Source organism: Ylistrum balloti, unplaced genomic scaffold, assembly GCF_031769215.1.
Source record: "Ylistrum balloti isolate Yb309-2 unplaced genomic scaffold, AGI_CSIRO_Ybal_v1 Utg369566, whole genome shotgun sequence".
NCBI lineage: Eukaryota > Metazoa > Mollusca > Bivalvia > Pectinida > Pectinidae > Ylistrum > Ylistrum balloti.
Window position 1 is genome coordinate 141818 of NW_026781864.1, and position 19298 is coordinate 161115.

Here is a 19298-nt window from a genome sequence, read left to right on the forward strand (position 1 = left end):
AGGCATATTGTAATAGAAATTACACAGTAATGAAAAACTAGTATTTCACTTGAACATGTCTACATCAGTATGTGAAAATTTTACAGAATGTATGAAATGGTTATAAGCTTTATATTATCATTTATACTAGTACAATGAATCTCTTCTCAAAAATAGCGTAATTTCTTAGTGTTTCTACACCAAGTGTGAAAGAAAATCATGTACTCATAGATTGTAAGGTAAACCTGTGAGGCCAGGACATCCATCTCTCCTAGGATTTCTGCTGAAGTGTACTCCCTTCCTTCAAAATCATGTCACCATCTTAAGCAAACACTTGATATTACATAGTACCACAGTAGTGTATTGTGTCCTGGAGGGTAAGTGTATTCCACACAACTTTATAGATATAGCAGCATGGGAGGAAGCTATTATATAACTTAATCTTCCACGAGTTGAAAGTTTTGTCCCAATGTAGCTTACCTTCAGAGACCTTCTCAAAGACCCCAATTCTTTCTCCACTCCGTCTAGTTAAATAGTAGTGTTGAGAACATTGAACTACTCCTGTGACACTCTTACACAGTTCACTTCTCCTTCCCCTTATTCCAGTAATATACACTTGAGAACATTGTACTGCTCCAGTATATAGTCTCAGAAACATCAGTTTTCCCATCCTTCTGTAGAATTATACTGTAGACTTGAGAACACTGTACTGTTCCAGTGACATTCTCACAGACACCAGTTCTCCCATCCTTCTGTACAGTTATATTGTAGACTTGAGAACACTGTACTGTTCCAGTGACATTCTCACAGACACCAGTTCTCCCATCCTTCTGTAGAATTATACTGTAGACTTGAAGATACTGTACAACACCAGTGATATTCTCACAGACACCAGTTCTCCTATCCTTCTGTAGAATTAAACTGTAGACTTGAGGACATTGTACTGCTCCAGTGACATTCTCACAGACACCAGTTCTCCCATCCTTCTGTAGAATTATATTGTAGACTTGAGGACATTGTACTTTACCAGCGATATTCTCACAGATATCAGTTTTCCCATCCTTCTGTAGAATTATACTGTAGACTTGAGGACACTGTACAACACCAGTGACATTCTCAGACTCCAGTTCTCCCATCCTTCTGTAGAGTTATATTGTAGACTTGAGGACATTGTACTTTACCAGCGATATTCTCACAGACATCAGTTTTCCCATCCTTCTGTAGAATTATACTGTAGACTTGAAGATACTGTACAACACCAGTGATATTCTCACAGACACCAGTTCTCCTATCCTTCTGTAGAATTAAACTGTAGACTTGAGGACATTGTACTGCTCCAGTGACATTCTCACAGACACCAGTTCTCCCATCCTTCTGTAGAATTATATTGTAGACATGAGAATACTGTACTGCTCCAGTGACATTCTCACAGACACCAGTTCTCCCATCCTTCTGTAGAGTTATATTGTAGACTTGAGAACACTGTACTGCTCCAGTGACATTCTCACAGACACCAGTTCTCCCATCCTTCTGTAGAGTTATATTGTAGACTTGAGAACACTGTACTGCTCCAGTGACATTCTCACAGACACCAGTTCTCCCATCCTTCTGTAGAGTTATATTGTAGACTTGAGGACATTGTACCTCTTTAATGACATTCTCACGGACCCTAGTTCACGTTCCACTCGGTCAAGGTTTTCCTCTAATTCCTCCTGCAGATGTATGCAATATCATGTCAAATTTATCACCATCAATTTAACATCTCACAAACCAACTTTGAATCTTAAAGTCAGATCTATAATGAAATACAAGTAAATTGTATTAAAGCTGAATTTAGCAGTAATAATATTTTTGATGTCATCTTTTTATCATAACATATATAAATAAGAAAAAACATCTGAAATTCTGTTAAATACTTATCCTAAAAATCTAACAGACCTTTTCTAATAATTCTTTGTTTTTCATAAAGCTGAAACATTTAGGCTCTAGCAATAATATTTTTCTTCAAATGTTCAGGAAATGTCATTATACACTGTTGGTTGTTGAGACTGTGTTATTGTTTACTTGTTTGAGATAAAGAATCAGTATGTTTAAAAGTTATTGTATGACATTTTCAGAAAACAAGATAAAATTGGATGTTAAAATAGTTACAAGAATAAGATAATATCTTACTTATAGTTAAAAGAATAAGATAATATCTTACTTATAGTTAAAAGAAAAAGATAATATCTTACTTATAGTTAAAAGAAAAAGATAATATCTTACTTATAGTTAAAAGAAAAAGATAATATCTTACTTATAGTTAAAAGAACTAGAAAATGTCTGTAAGACATGAATGCCCCCCCCCCCCCCCATGTGAAATAATAGTGAAAGGTCCGAAAGAGATGATTTTGTTAATTTGTATGCAACTATGTACAACTTAAGTTTCATACTTAAATTGACAAGTTGATTTAACATACATGAATTTGGAATTTTGTTCTCTGGAAAAAATGAGGGAGTATATTAGTTCCTTATGCCTTAAAACCCACAAGTACCAAATTATGTAGAAATAAGATGATGTTCCTCTTTTTTGAGTTATCTCCCCCTGGTGGCCATCTTTTTTAGAATGCCGAGAAATTCAACACTGCATGAGGTCTTTCCATACTTGATATTTGTATGAAGTTTCGTGAAAATTGCCTTCCGAATGAAGTTGTTAGGTGGTATATACTGATTTGGGACGCTACGCAACGGGACGGGACGGGACGGACGGACATGGGCAACGCTATATGCCCCCGGCCATAAATGGCGGGGGCATAAAAAGATAATATCTTACTTTCTTTTTCCTACTTTTCCCGTGGGATGGTAACCGACTGAGTGCAGATTCAAGCTGAAATCAAAAAATGAATAACATTATGATATGTTGGTAAATATTTTCTGTGAACAATTCCAGTACTGGCACCACTGTATCATTGTGTGTAGAGGGAATAAACAGAAACATGATACCCTTGGGTAATCCTGTGCCACTTACCTGGCGTTTCTCAGTATTAAGGTCATCATATCGATGTTCCATGTCCCCTATAGATCTAAGTCTATCCTTGATTCTGTCTTCACGAGACTGAAAACAAAACAGGGTTATATTAATGTAAGGTCCATCTAGTAAATCACTGACAAACGTTACTGTTTTTGTTACAACATGATGTCAAAATCAGCTTAATTTCCCCTCAAAATTAATTTTTTTGCAGGTTGATTATACATTTGAAGCAAAATCAATCTATTTTTCTTTTATATCGTGGGCCAGAATATAATTTTCCATATTATCATTTCTAATGTTTATGTTTTTATGGCAATTCTATATCATTCTTAAATAATTACAACCAGTTACCCATACAGTAAACCAAAAAAAAGTAAATGTAATGAAAATATGGCATGTGTGGATTCTGAGACAAACTGAGATATAAAACACACATTGATGGTAACAGAAGGAAAAATCAAATCACTCCACACTATGCAAGCATGAAATTTTCTTTCATTTCAGAACATGTAAACCTGCCTATATGACATCCAGTAAGTTGTTGTTTAGAGCCTGTATGACTTAGAGGGTTGTCATTGAGAGCCTGTATGACATACAGTGTGTTGTAATGGAAAACCTACATGATATACAGTAGGGTGTCGTGGAGGTCCTAAATGACTTACAGTAGGTTGCCGTGGAGGTCCTATATGACTTACAGCAGGTTGACGTGGAGGTCCTATATGACTTACAGTAGGTTGTCATGGAAAACCTATATGACTTACAGTAGGTTGTCGTGGAGGTCCTATATGACTTATAGTAGGATGTCTAGAGGTCCTATATGACTTACAGTAGGTTGTCGTGGAGGTCCTATATGACTTACAGTAGGTTGTCGTGAAGGTCCTATATGACTTACAGTAGGTTGTCTTGGAGGTCCTATATGACTTACAGTAGGCTGTCGTGAAGGTTCTATATGACTTACAGTAGGTTGTCGTGGAGAGGCTGGTGCAGCCTTTGGTTTAGAGGCCATAGACGTGTATTTATCTTCCCAGTCTGGTCTAGAGAGATAGTCCCCAGCTTTTACCCGGTCCAGCATCTCGTCCACAGTCATAGCCGGCTCTACACCTTCTGTAAAAGGGGGGTAATTATTGGTAAACCTATTGTAAAATAACTATTTACTAAAATGAACTTATTGTAACACCTGTATAAACAACACAAAATAATATCAAGTATAGAAATTTAACAAAGTGAGAAACATTGTCATTAAACAAGAAAAAGAAAATGACTTATAGAAAGTAATATGATACAAAGTAATTTACACTGATAAAGCATAAGGTTCATCAACATCAGTCTATGTTTAAAAACTTCAATCTATACAGAAAGCTACTGACTAAATACTTGTAGCTATTTAGCTATGAAACATTTAATAAGATTATTTCAATTTACAGTTCATTTCTCTCATCCAGTGTTTGATTATAACTTGTATGATACAGCATGACTTCCTGTGTAACAAGTATTAACATTCATATGTTAATTCAATCATAAATATTTAAGATACATTGAAGTCAAGACTTTCAAATGTAGGTGGTGAGAAAATGTGCAATCAATTTCCATCTTCATAATCATAATGAGGACAAAATCAGTCACCATGGCAACAAGAAAAATTACCCATCTATACGTTGATGTACTAACTATTTGACTTTGACTCTTGGCCGAAAGGTTACTAGTGAATGACATCCTAATACTGTCAGATTTCAATACTGTATAAACGTATATACATACTAATGTTGGGATAAAAGATTCAACATTATTTTCTTGATACTGTTTGTTCCATGTGTGACCCCTGTAAATCTAAACTGAATTGAAACTTAAAATAAACAAGAAATACATTAAGATTTCAGACCTTTAAACATATTAGTCCACTTTGAGACAAAATGAAATTCTTGGTTTTAATACTGATATAGTACATAGTTTTGAGTACACAGATGCTGTTTAACCAAACAGGTTACTGATTCAGATCATCAAATCTAGTACAGTACATAGTTTTTATTCAGTACATGAAAGCGGTTCAACCAAACAGGTTAAATCTTAAAATCATCATTAGTTAGGTCAGTTCAAATCATATGGATATAACACACCTCCAGCGCATGCTGGGATTCTTGATTTTGATTATAAATAGCTATATTAAGTAGAGGTCACAATCAATTATAAATGATATAAGTATAATTACACAATATCAAGACGCACCTTCTCCGTAAGAAAAAAAAAAAAAAAAAATTCCATTTGGTGTTGTCAAAAGCCATCTGTTTGTTAAGTTAGTCTATCTGATTGTTAGACACTCGACTTACTACGACAAGGGCGGGGCACACGAGGGAGGCTGGAGGAGCGCCTCCTCACACAGGGGCTTGGAGACCTAGATCTTGTTCGAGAACGCCCCCTCAGGGGTTTCATAACTGAACAAGAATGGCAGTAAAATGCACTGTTCATAATTCTGTACTTATTACTTCATAATTCTGTACTTATGACATATATCTGATCTTTTGAAGAAACTTGTACATATAACAATGCATGCAAATCTCAATCTCAACCAATCATCAACCAATTTCAAAATACATGCAAGAGGTCAGTAAATAAAAGTAAATAAAAACAAAACATAAATGGTGTTCATAAAACAAAAGCATGATAAAAATTTAAAATTTTTTTTTCGACATTATCTAGTAAAATTCAAACTTAAAAATATTACTGAAAGTTATTTCCCTTTTGTCTTTTTATCTTTGTTATTTAGCCGATTCAAATTCAATTGAAATTCTATGAAAAATTAAGTCTCAACTTATATTTTCACACCATATTTTCATAAAACATTTGCTTTATTTTAAACAATGAATATAAAAATGAAGGAATTACCATTAATCCAAGGCGACTTGTTTGTTGTTACTAAAATACTCCAATCTGATCAGATCACAAAATTCTAACAAAAGACATGCAGGCACCATGTGATGGTATCTTACCTTTCTTTTTCTTTCTGTCCTCTGTGCGGGTAGCATTGGAGTTATCACCTCCTGGTGGTTTCCTATTTGTCCTTACAACACCGTTAGGTTTGGGCTGACCATCACCTGGTGATCTTGTCACCTGATTGTCAGAATGGATATCAAATCTTGTCTGACTAGAAAAATCCTCTTTCCCGCTGTGATCTTTGCCTGATGTAGTTCTGCGTGACGAGGATTTTGTTTTAGAGTGCGTTGTATCTGATTTGGAATGCTTTGACGATTTCACTAACGGGGAATTAGATGCAGACTTTTTCTTTGGTTTTACACTGTCAGACAGCCTATCAGGGGACATCTCTGTCCGACGACTTTGCGTAATCACATCACTACCATAGAACTTCTTCTGTAACTTTGGCTGAGTAGGTTCCCTTGACGGTGTAGGAGAGTTCCGTAAGACGTCCCGTAGGCGATAAAGTTCCTCTTCTGCACGCATGACTGGAGACGACACAGATAGTAGTTCCTCCTCTCTCTCTGGTTCTAATCTTGACCTGGTATTTCTCGGTGGTGTTCTGGTTTTAACAAATTGATAGATAAAATATCACTCAGAACAAAATTTTTCAAAGCAAAACTAAGCATATTAAAAAGAAAATTATCTATTTATATTTTTACTAAGCACTTAAATGAAACTAGAAACTGCCCATAAAACAGGAAGGCCCTTCCTCCTATGCTAACCAGAATCTGATCAGGTGTATACCTTGATATTATGATACTAAAGCAGACCTTTAATAATCAAGTTACATTTGTTCTGGCCAAAAAATGTGTGAATTAAGAGTTTTCCCGACAGCTGTTGGGTTAACTGGCCAATCTAACCAAATTTATCTCCCTTGATTATGTATCGATAAAGATATCTGTATGATGCTGTTTGAATTATTTCCAAATGCCTCAGTAGTATTTACTGCAAATATAGATATTTATAAATGCTTAATTATGTTTTATTTTAAGAAATAATTGAGTATGAATCAAAATTACTGAAGTGAAAATTGTTGTTATTCATTTCAGTCCAATATACTAAACAGTTTATTGAATGCTTAACTTAAACATTTCTTTTTATATTATGACAAAATTTGGAGGAAAACTTAAACATATTGTTTGAAAACTTTACAGGACAAAGACTTAATGATATATCAATTTTATCAAGCATAGTAACACCATTAACTCTATCACAAAATCCACAGATGGAGAGCCCCAGGTAATTATCTGGCTGCAGTCGTACATTGTACATATGTTATAAATTATACAGAAACATCTTTCAATCCTGATATGTTTAGTCTCTGGAGAATGATACCGCTATCATCAGACAACTACTGTACTTACAGTGTGTCCTCGGTTCTGTGGAAGGAACCATTGAGGATATTCTCCTGACTCTGGCGAACAGAATTGTCCACTCCATTACTCTCCACATAGGGAGCTGATACAGGTTCTGTCCTAGAAGGAGTGCGACTGTCTGATGGGGGATGCCGCCTTGATGAGGTATGGTAGCTACTGTTATTTTCAAACTGATTTCTGGTTGGGCTGGGCTTACGAACAGAGGGTCTGGCAGGAGAAGGGTGGCGGTGATCCAAGGCTAAAGCTTCCTGCTGGACCCCTAAGGACTCATGCAGACTGTTGTAGATGGAACCTGATATATTGTGACTGTAAAAGGAAAAGAATACAGTTCATTTCAAGCAAAGAAACCAATCTGATAAATATGCGCAACAAATATTATCTAAATACCATTACATACCGATCAGTATGTCCTCCGGGCTATTAGATACTGACCAGTATATCTTTGGGACTGTTAGATACTGACCAGTATATCCTAGGGACTGTTAGATACTGACCAGTATATCCTAGGGACTGTTAGATACTGACCAGTATATCTTAGGGACTGTTAGATACTGACCAGTATATCTTAGAGACTGTTAGATACTGACCAGTATATCCTGGGGACTGTGAGAAACTGACCAGTAGATCTTGGAGACTATTAGATACTGACCAGGATATCTTTGGACCATTAGATACTGACCAGTATATCCTGGGCACTGTTATAGGTACTGACCACTATATCCTAAGAACATAAGATACTGACCTGACACCCTGAGAAATCTTGTGATGTAGGTTATCATTTTCTCGGCCCAGCCTCTTGTTCTCCAACTCAAGCTTGGTAGTAATTCTGGTCATTAAACAATTTATGTTATTATACAGAATTCTTGCTCAGCTTGTTGTAATAAGATAAATGCTCCTGTTTTAAACTAATCAAAATGATTAAGTAAAATGAAAGTGCAGATTTTAATTATTGTGAACTCCATCCTGATTAATCACAAGCCATCATTTATAAATGACATATAAAATGTAATAAGGAATTTGTAGGTGTCATTTAATTTTATATTTTCATTAAAAATTGATGTCTGTGACAATATGTACCTCTTCATTTCCACATTTTCTGTCCTGGCATCATATAACTTATTTTCTAGGTCATTGACAGATTCCTGTAACAGAAGAATAAGACAGGTATAATTTCATGATCCCTATACAGTACCCTCACCAGCACTTCTTGATGGAAACCAGCCATTCATAAATAAGCTATTTCTATCCTATGATTACTTGGAAATGAGACAAATATAATTTCTTTTCAGTGTTTGCATAGCCTATATTTTTTCTAAGTATGACTTTTGAAACCATCCCTAGTTATCTTAAAGCAAATAATATTCCCAATCCCATCCCCTCCTCCCCTTCACCAAATTTTCTTTTCCAAAATTTGATTAATCTAGGAAATTTTGATCGCATGGCAATTCCTAAAATGGTGAGAAAAAAAAATGCTACTGCATGTTTATGATAGTTAAGGATCTTTTACTGAAAATTTTTAAATGCAATAATTCCTGAAATAAATGAAGACAGAGTTTTAAAGTTTGACAAGGATTTCATTAACTATCATTTATACATAATATTATATATCATCTATATTACACAACCTTCATCTGTAATTAAGGTCATTTATATAAATACATACATATATATTATGAAATCCTCATCTTTCAGAGGCAATATTAATTCGTTTGATTGACTGTAATATCAACTTAACAGACATATTTACCTTAAGAATAGCACGCTCCCTCTCATTGGCCTGGAACTGTTCTACCAACTGAATAGGTAAACAAACTATTAATTCAAAGGTATTATTCAAATGGGGAAGACACAATATATATGCTGAGGTTTTGCAACAATATGAAATTTAAATAATTCATAAAATCAATTGCATGTCATACCCTTATATGATTTATAATTCAATATAAAAATTCATGACTTGATAAACATTTCAGTGATGTTCAATATAAACTGGACAATGACACTGGCGATTATCAGAAATGTGAACTATTTCTCAGAGCTTAATCTGAACTTTGACCTAGTAAGAGTGGATTAAGCCTGATATGGAGACAACGATTTTTCCTTTACAACAACTGTTCTTCTCACCTTCTCGAGAGCAGTACGATCACGGTGGATATAGGTTGCCTGATCCTCTTGGACCTTGAAACACAAAAAATAAGACATCATATAAATAGTGCGACCAATCTAAGTCTCTTATTCACTGAATCATGTAAACCTGGACTCCTTGACTGTTCTAGTTATATGGACATTTAATCAGATAAATTAAAATCTCTTGTTAAGGTTACCAAATAAAAACATTTAATATTTCTGAATCAGATAAATCTGAGCCTAAATAATGATTTATGACAAATCAATATATGTAAACTTAATGAGGTGAAATTGTTAAAAAAAAAGATTTTCTTCATTGGTACTAATCATCTTTTATGACAAATGATATCAAACAATATCCATTCAATCATGATCATGCTTATAGTAAATGCTTTTGTTTGAATATTTTTTTTACTTGAAATTCGGCAAAAAGAAGACAGAAAAAAAAGCAATGTAGTTACTTCCAATGTACCTACGTACTCTCCTGTTGTGTTTTACATCTATCTGTATTTGTTGATGTTTTGCTACTATAGAATACCTACTTTTTTAGCCTTCTTGAGGTTGTTTTTGTGTGCATTGTTCTCTGCCTTCAGCTGTTCTAATAAATCATCCTTCTCTCCAATACGGTACTGAAGTTCCTCTACTGTGCAGCGGAATGTGGAAATCTTGCCCTGGGCCTCTTTGTAAAAGTCTGCATATTCAACCTTAAACAAAGCAAGGGGTATGTCTCCAGTAAAATAACCTGGGCATAAATATTAGCTATAAACATAGTCAGGAAAAAAAAACAAAAAACAAAAAATAAAACAAAACAAGAAAAAGAATGAACTGTAATTTTGGTGCCGAGATGCCTGGTAATTAGGAATTTCAAATGAACACAACTTCACTGTGAAATGGTTCTAGAAATTAATTGACTTCTGACATAACAAAATTCCTAAATCAACTATCCTATTAGGTTAATGCCAATTAAAAAATCTCATTGGGGTAGCAAGATATGACAACTCGATCACTGAGCCATTGAGTAATTAAAACATAGCCTGAAACTGTCAGGTGCAAGTTTGATTCACAGGTGCATGGGATCTGGAATATATGTAACATATTCAAGGTGAGAAAAAAAATTCCTGTTATACTACTATATTTTCAGTTTAGTAGGATTTTTTCCTCTTTACTTGTACAAATGTATATGTTCTGTCACTCAAGCCACTGAACTCTCATTGTAACAGTGTTGAAGGTCTAAACATGATATCAAAGACCATATCTAATCAAGTGATTGTCTGATATAGTTAAAGACTTACAGCCCTGTCCTCTAAAGCCTTTACTTTCTGTTCAATCTCATAGTTTGTCCTAAAACATAAAAAAACAAATGTTATTAAACCAATACTATCAAAGTCATTTTTAAAGGTTTCAACTGAAAATAATAACCATTGTAGCACCTGAAATTCCATTCCTTAAGAATTTCAAAACAGCTTTTTGAAACCATATACACATTACAGGCGTATGTTATCAACTGATTCAATGCACTTTTCTTTTGCCAAGGGCTGCGCTGGCCAAGTGGTTAAGGTATCTGACTGTCTTCATCACTAGCCACCTCTTTTAGGTTGTGGGCTTGAAGCCTATATGGGGAAGTTGCTAGGTGCTCAGGGTTTTCCATAAGAACCGGTCACCGGCCAATTTGACCGGCTACTTTGATCATTTGGCCGCCTACACCAATCCAGTTCCGTAATAATGTTCCGTACATGACTACACGTACACGGCAGGCCAGCCTCCTACTTTCACTACACAGCCTACTACTAACAAAATTATGGAAAACCCTGGGTACTGTTTGCAGATTGGTGGTTCTTCTCAGAATCTTCTCTCTTTCCTTCACCACCCAAATCTTGCACATCCTTACCTGATGCTTGCTGCTGATAGGAACGTAAAGCAACAAAAAACTAAAATAAACACATTTCATTTGCCATATTTATTTTTGGTGTGAAATAACTCCCCTTACCTATTTGAGGTGTTTAATTTGTCCTCCAATTCAATAATTTTCTCTCTCTGTAACCCAATCTCAAGGTGAAGACTTTCATTTTCTGACACCAAATGTTGAAGTGACTTGTGTCCACTAACTGTGTCACTATCAGATGCCTTAAGTGCTTGTCTCAGAGCCTGAAGCTCTTTCTCGTAGTACTCTCGGAGGTCTGCCATGTGCTTTGCATGCTTTTCTCTCAATCCAACCCTTGTGCTGCTCAAAGATTGTACAAAAGACACACAAGTTAGAATAAGATGCAGTACAGCTAAAAAAATAATAAAAAATGAAACCAATAAATTTCTTAGTTTTGAAACTTAAAACTAATGTTTTATTTTTTCAGAAACTGATCCATATGGTACTCTTGTTAATTTCAATAAGGGCATATTTATCAAGATCCCCTGCCCATTTTCATTTGTAAAATATATACATTTAAAGTAAGCAACATGGAAATTGGAGAAAATATCAGCCAATCAGATCACAGCAGCCTTATTAAATATGCACAAAATTTGTCGATAATCAAACCTGAACAAGGGATTAAGGTAACAAATCTACAAAGCAAGTTTCCTAAAAATCTTATCATTCCTTCATAAGATAATGTGCAGAAAGATGTCTTATAGAGTGATTAAAGACATCAGGTCACCGCAGCCTCATTAAATATGTTCGAATTTGCTGTTAATCGAACCTGGCCAAGGGATTAAAGTAACAAGTGTACCAACCATGTTTTATCAATAACTGACCAGTTCTTCAAAAGATATCATGCAGAAAGCAGTATCATCCGAACAGACAGAAGGATGGATGGAACCAATTTGAATATCCCCCACGCCCAACAAAATTACAGGTGTGTGAAGACTCTATATGGTGTGTCAGTAACGTTTATGTTAAAGATTATTCTTGAAATTACAATAACTGGTGTGCTAGTACTCCACAGATGTGTGGTGTCATTCAGGTGTTACCTAGAAGAAAGATGAACATCGTCGGACATGGTGGCTGAACTATACAGCTCTGTATCAAAGCTCTCCTGCTGCTCCACAAGCTCACGATGTCGGTCCTCTAGCTCCCTCTGAAGTACAGAACTCTGGCGCTTCTCACTCATGGAAGGGGAAACAATCAATGGGTAGATCTCTTTGTTTCTAGGGGGTGTTGTAGGTTTGGCTGTTGCAGATGTCTACAATTGTAATGGTATAATTTGGCAAATTATTTTTAAAAACTATCTCTTTGTTTCATTTCTTTCCGCAAATCTAAACTAACAGTTTTCAGAAATGGTACAGAAATTTTCTTGACAAAAAAATATATTTAGTAACTAAGTATTACAACTGCAAACTATATGATAGATATTTTCAGTAAGCAGTTCAGCTATAGGTTTTGATGATAGAATTTTAGTTGTACCTTCAATTGACTGCTTTTCCCCCGGCGTATAGGCATGGGACTGCTATACACACCAGCCCTGGGTGGTGCCTCACTAAGATCTCCAGTCATCCTCTCTAGATAGGATCTAGATACTGGAGGCGACCTTGACCTAATTCTGGGCGGTGACCTTGCCCTTGGTGATCTGGATCTTGGTGGTGACCTTGCTTTTGGAGATCTTGATCTTGGTGGTGACCTTGGGTCAGGTGACCTTGGCCTCTGTGGTGACCTTGTCCTTGATGACCGTAACATAGGAGGAGATTTAGACCGTTGAAGCCTTGACCTCGGTGGAGATTTTGGTTTTGGAGATCTAGATCTCTCTGGTGACCTTGACCTTGGAGGTGTTGTCAACATTGGGGGTGAACTGTTGGCCCTCTGTGATGGTGATTGTTTGGGGGCCAGTGTAAATTCATTATCCAGTGATCGCCTCACTGGTAGGGGATCATCCATGGACCGCCTGACTTCCTGGTAAATTTCACGCCAAGAGGGTGAGTGTTCACGGGGATGTCTGGTAGAATCACTGTTTAGGGGTTGTCTTGGAGAATGATCCAATTGTTGTCGGGGGGATGTGTACGCTGATCTGTCTGATGATCTTTCACTCATCTCACTTCTATTGTCAAAGAAAATTAAAAAGGTGTTTTTAATGTTTAATCACATTAGTAAATACATGTACAGGAATTCTGGTATGTAAGGTTAGTAATGATGTATTTTTTCCTGGGATTCTTTGAAAATTCATAACAACTCAGAATTTGCAAGATGAAATAAATGACTGATGAAACATGTTTTATACCCATCAAATGCATGATAATGATAAATCACTAATTACCAGCAAGCAGCAGATAATTGAGTATTGATCTAAAACAGTACTAAGATCTAACCTGTGGATGTCTGACACCTGTGAGTCAGTAGTGTTATTAAATGAGCTATCTTCCAAAGCCTGCTTGTGAATCTTGAGTTTATGTCGTAGCTGCTGTTGTTGATCAAATAGCTCACTCTCCATTTTCTGCTGCATCTCAAAGATGGTGTCCTTATGCTGGCGTCGCTGGTGTTTCATCTCCTGTTCATGTTTCTCTTCCAGTGTCTTGAACATCTGCATCCAGCTGGTCTGTAAAAACAAAATAACATCTTATCTGAATAGGAATCCATTTTATTTGTCTCAATGACATATAGCCTGATCTCCAAACTGAGCCAGTGTAATTCACTATTTTAACATAACAATTTACATTACATCAAACTTAACAATTTCATTTAGAAGTCAGTATCAGTATATTTCACTGGTCTATCATCTCTGAACCTCATCATTCCTTGTCTGCAGTTTATTGGTTTTTTCTGGAACATGGTCTTCTTGACAGTGTTGACTACCTTCTACTTAATCATTGTTTAATTTCACAAGGTAAATATTTTGCTTCTCCCTGTTAGGGTAGTTCATAGGCTTAACATCTTAATATAACTATCTATCAATAGCATCTATTTACACAGGCTTATAACAAATGTGTTCTGAGGATTTGATTCACCATTAAAATGTTTGGTGGCAGATAATTTCATGCTTTAGTTACCATGAAGAGGTAAACCAATTTTCCTGTGAATATCACTAACTTTAAGTGTACAGTAACTAATGATAAACAAATCAATTTCAGAGATGGCAGTACATACAAAGTTTCATGTCAGACAGATACAATGATAGCGATTAACAATAAATTTATATTCTGAGTTGCTTTTGGCTTAAACACAATAATGTAGAGATATAACACCAGACACCTGTCTACAAGAATGTCTAACATCTGTATTCAGTGATTAGAATAATTTTAGGCAAAATATTTTAATTAAACTATATACATTTCCTGTATATCAAGTACATACCTGCTGCTCTTGTAGAGTTTTGAAATTTGGTATTGGTCCGGAACTTGGCGTAGACATGGAGACCTCATGACTACTTTGGACAGCCTGGGAATTAATCAGGGAGTTTGGCCACTGGGGCACACCAGTGTGCAAGTGTTCAGCTCCATACTCCCTGTAAATACGAGACAGAAGGGCTTTCTCCGTCTCTGTCAAGTCAGCTGATGCAGTTGGATCATTCCTAGTGTCCAGATAACTACCTTCGAATGCCCCCTGTGGTAGCTGGTGTCTGCGACTGGAATCTTCATTACGCAGCACTCTGTTGTAAATACTGTCCACCAAGTCTATGGGTGGCTCCTGTTGTATACTCTGACCTTGTTGAGACTCTGAAGGGAATTTAGCATAGGTTTCGCCAGTACTGTTCTCCCTGGCTAGTACCTGCTGGTACCTCTGATAGGCCCTAGGGTCAGTGAAATTTACATTATACCTTTGCAGGTCCTCTTCTGTGATTAGAGGTCCTCTGTGCTGTGTACTCGTATCCTGTCTAGGCAATTCACTAGAAAGCTCACTCTGATGTCCAAGCTGTGACACAGTAGGTTGTCTGTCAGGCCTAATGTCATTCTGTGACTTTGAAGATTGTCCTTTGTGACATTGATCTTGTGGAACATGCAAACTAGTAAGTCCTGAACCAGGTGTATATAAACTTGAGGACTGAAGAATTCTATGATCAATTCTTTCACCGCCTTTTGAATTTTGAGATAACCGGAGGGAAACTGGATCTTGGAATATTTCTGAGTTTAGGAGCTGAGGTTGTAGTTGGGCATTATCACCATGGTAACCATTATGACCTTGTACACCATCACTGACTTGCTGTGACAATGATCCATACCTACTATACTGTCTGTGATCTCCTTGGTCCATGGCAACATCACCATCCGCCATCTGGACAAAACGAGTATCTGTCACCTGATTTTTTAATTGATCTCTGTAATTATCTGAAGTCAAATTACCATTACTATGTTGTCTACCATCTTGATAACGGCTTTCTAATGTTACAGGTTTTCCATTTTGTTGAGGCGTGAGAACTGAAGGATCTCCATTACTAACACTGTATAAAACAGAGTCTGTTGAACCATTACCTACTGGATGTGTTGTCACTTCCCTTTCCTCTCTAGACATAGAAGTATACACAGGAATGTTACCTTTTTCACGACTTATCTTGTCGAGAGAAGAGTTACGATTACTAGGCCTTCTAGACCCGTCAGAAGCTACTGGATCCCGAGAGTGAGAAGACTGGCGAACATTTGGCAGTGGGAATTCCTCAATATTACCTCTGTGAATTTCCTTAACAGTGGACTTTTTTGAAATTTTGACATTCTTTTTAACAGTGATATTTTCCCCTGTTTCAAGAACCAAACATTCTTTTTCATTTGGTCCTACAGTTCTGCACACTTCGTAATTACCATAATTTTCAGGAAATTCAGGATATGCTTCCAAGGGAGCTAACATGCGCAAACCCTGCGGTCTACAATCTGTGTCAGACATTGTATCCTCAACAGTATACTTCGGAGTTCCTTTGCCATGGATAACAATACGTTCAGGATTGTCTGTCTGAGTACTTTCACCAGAGACCAAGGAAATATCAAAAGTTTCATTCTCCATCTCAGAATCTAGAGTGATGTTGGATCTTTTAGGAAATTCCAACCCACTCCCTCCTGATGAGTCCTCAAAGTTAGTGCTGTTATCAATCTGGATATCAGTTAGACTTCTGGCACCATGTTCCACATCACACTGGTCCAGTGACACATGCCTCTCACTTGTCCTCTCCTTTGTATGAGTAGCCTGATTGAATAGTGGTGCTGTATCACTAGTTATGGTAACATTAATTGCTGGTTTCACACTTTCGTCTGCTGAAGACTTGGGTACTGTTACACCCTTGGGTGCAGGTTTCACATCCCCATCTGTAGGTAGAGATGCCTGGGATCCTGCCTCTGTTGTATCATCATGAATTGATGTGTCACTTTCATTAAAAGATGACACTGCATGGCCTAGAACATGCTGAACAATAAGTTGAGCAAATTGACTAGAATCCTCTTCCTCAGAATCATCAGCAACCTCCTTCCCCTTGTCTTTACTCCTTTCCTCCACATCATTATCTTTCATTCCAATAGCAACATGTTCATTATCAGCCTGTCTATTTCCATCTGGAAATTGACCTTGAAGTATGAGGTCTTCCTCTTGCTTCTCTTTGTGTTGGCTAAAAGAGGACATGCTGTCATACTCCTCAAGTTGTGTATCTGACACAGAGTTCAGACTCTGCTGGGCTTCATCTTGTCCAACTTCGCCATTTTGTTGTGACAATAAACTTAGTGGTGTCCCATTTTCTGACCTTTCTTGTCCTTGAGCATTAGACATTGTGTCATCGCTGGTTATCTCTTCCACAGGAGAAACATTGTTATCTGCTGACTTTTCTTGTGAGGGTTGTTCTGAAGAGATGTTGCCATCTTGAACCTGTGTATCCTGAGAGACAGTGCCATCTGGTGGTGGGGTAATGAGGACAGGGGATACAGCTTCTCTATGAATCAGCCCGCCCTCCTCTGGCATACCATTATCTCCACCAGCACTCAAACCTGAGTGATCTGAAGTCAGAGGTTCATGATAACTGTCTTCTAGATTTCTGTTTGTAGTAGAAGATTCTAACTTATCTTCCCATGAATCCAGCTTATTGCTACCACTGTCATTATCCGATACATCACCTACTGCTTCCTTAGCAAACCTTTCATCTGATTGGTCAACAATTTCTGTAACTAATCCATTCTCTGACCCAACAACACCACCTTCAATGACAGAACCATGATCAGAATGGTGAGCATTTTGTCCAACGATAACAGAACCAGTTTCCGACTGCTCAAAGCTAATGTCCAGATCTGGCACATGTATCTCTGTTGTATCACTACCGTCCTGAGTGAAGCTTGACTGGTCCTCAACAGATGTAGTTTCAGAGGAACTTATAACTGATTTCATCAACTCTTGCACTTCTCTGTCTGCCTTTGTGGTAAGAGTAGTCTCTGTGGAAGCTATAGATTCCTCATCATTTACCTGGATACCTCCCTCTGGAGATGGTGATGCAGGGCTGCCATCTGTGCCTTGCATTGTGCTGTCCTTGAGCACAGACAGAGTAGTAGGACTTGAACCTCCATCGGCCCCTTCTGTCCTCGCATTGTTGTCCTCTGTCGGATGTATACCTTCTCCTTCCATACTGGTATGTAGAACCACGATCTGAAAAAAATTAATCCGAAACATTAGGACCATTATGAATATTTTAAGCAGTTACATATATATTTAAAAAAGAGCATTTCATTCAATGATTTTTTGGGCAAGGGTACCCTGACATTATATTCTAACCTTTCAACGAAAATTGTTCCAATAAATCAAAGGTTGTAAAAGGAGCAACATCAAATGAACAAAAAAGTAAAGATCAAATCTGAACAGTTAAAACTGAACAAAACAGGCATGATCACATTCACTTTACATTTACACAACTATCACTATATAGTTAAACAAAAGGCAGCTATGACTGTTTAAATTGTATGGAATAAACCCACAGCTCTCAAGTAATCTAGGAAATTTTGTAGAGTGCCAGTTTCAGTTATTTCCTGAGAAAATTTGTATGACATGTAAATTGAATTAAATACTTGCAGTAAATTTTCATGGCAGAATAAAACAATAAATATTTAGTAAACAAAATGATTTTTTTTGTAATTAGTTTTTATTGTTTAGTGTTTTTTTATCAAATAAGCCATATTTCTTGGTAAACTTCTTTTATATAGCACAAGCTATTTAAATAAAGTTATTCTTTAGTGTCTTGGTATTTAACTCACTCGTGAAATAAAATCAGAAATTAGTCATCAAATGTGATAATTTAAAAATCTTCATTTTTCAATTTCAGACATGCATGTTTGGTCTTCCAATGCCAAAAGATTGCAAGAAGTTGTGGCTTATGACAAATGACAACAAAGTATTGGCATCTGAGGATGGATGAGAGGTTTTTTTCATCATATCTAGGAGGATGTTTGACATATATACATGTGCATGAAGAACAAATACACAAATTTGCCAATGAAATATATACTCTTGATATCTTATGGTAAATGGTTTAAATAACTAATTTTCATTCTTCTGGAAACGTAATATGTTACAGCAACCAAAATGATAAGGAAGCGAAGACAAGCAGGTCAATAGTTCAAGTGATACGGTTGGACAATATGGCCGTTCCGAAATACATAACGGTTCGGAACCGATGTCGAGACAATACTTCGATTACTGTAAATAGATTAATAAAGAATGAATTATCTGAATATTTCATATGTAGAAAAAACACATGTTACAGTAAGCACACGGGGTTAATGTTTTGGTCTTTAAGATTAACGGGGACTTTTTGACCTACTCATATGCCTACTGCAACTGTGAATTTCGTTTTTGTTTACATTTTCGGGTTAAAACAACACATGTAATTTGCATATTTGGTCTTTCCATTGCAATTCAGTCAGGAAATTTTCATTTTACCTAAAATATGTACATGTCATAC

General features: G+C 36.5%; 1 protein-coding gene across 1 annotated transcript; it reads right to left on the bottom strand.

The window, feature by feature from the left end:
• Positions 1–764: 764 nt before the first annotated feature.
• LOC132556615 (uncharacterized) lies at positions 765–17968 on the bottom strand. The gene is given in 17 exon segments (XM_060221083.1): positions 765–1691; positions 2792–2845; positions 2987–3073; positions 3948–4093; positions 5974–6518; positions 7315–7641; positions 8078–8161; positions 8413–8477; positions 9083–9130; positions 9460–9513; positions 10005–10166; positions 10755–10803; positions 11450–11683; positions 12424–12635; positions 12857–13466; positions 13753–13979; positions 14735–17968. Coding segments are annotated over 17 exon segments (6234 nt in total). The 3' UTR covers positions 765–1595.
• Between the last annotated feature and the right edge of the window lie 1330 nt (positions 17969–19298).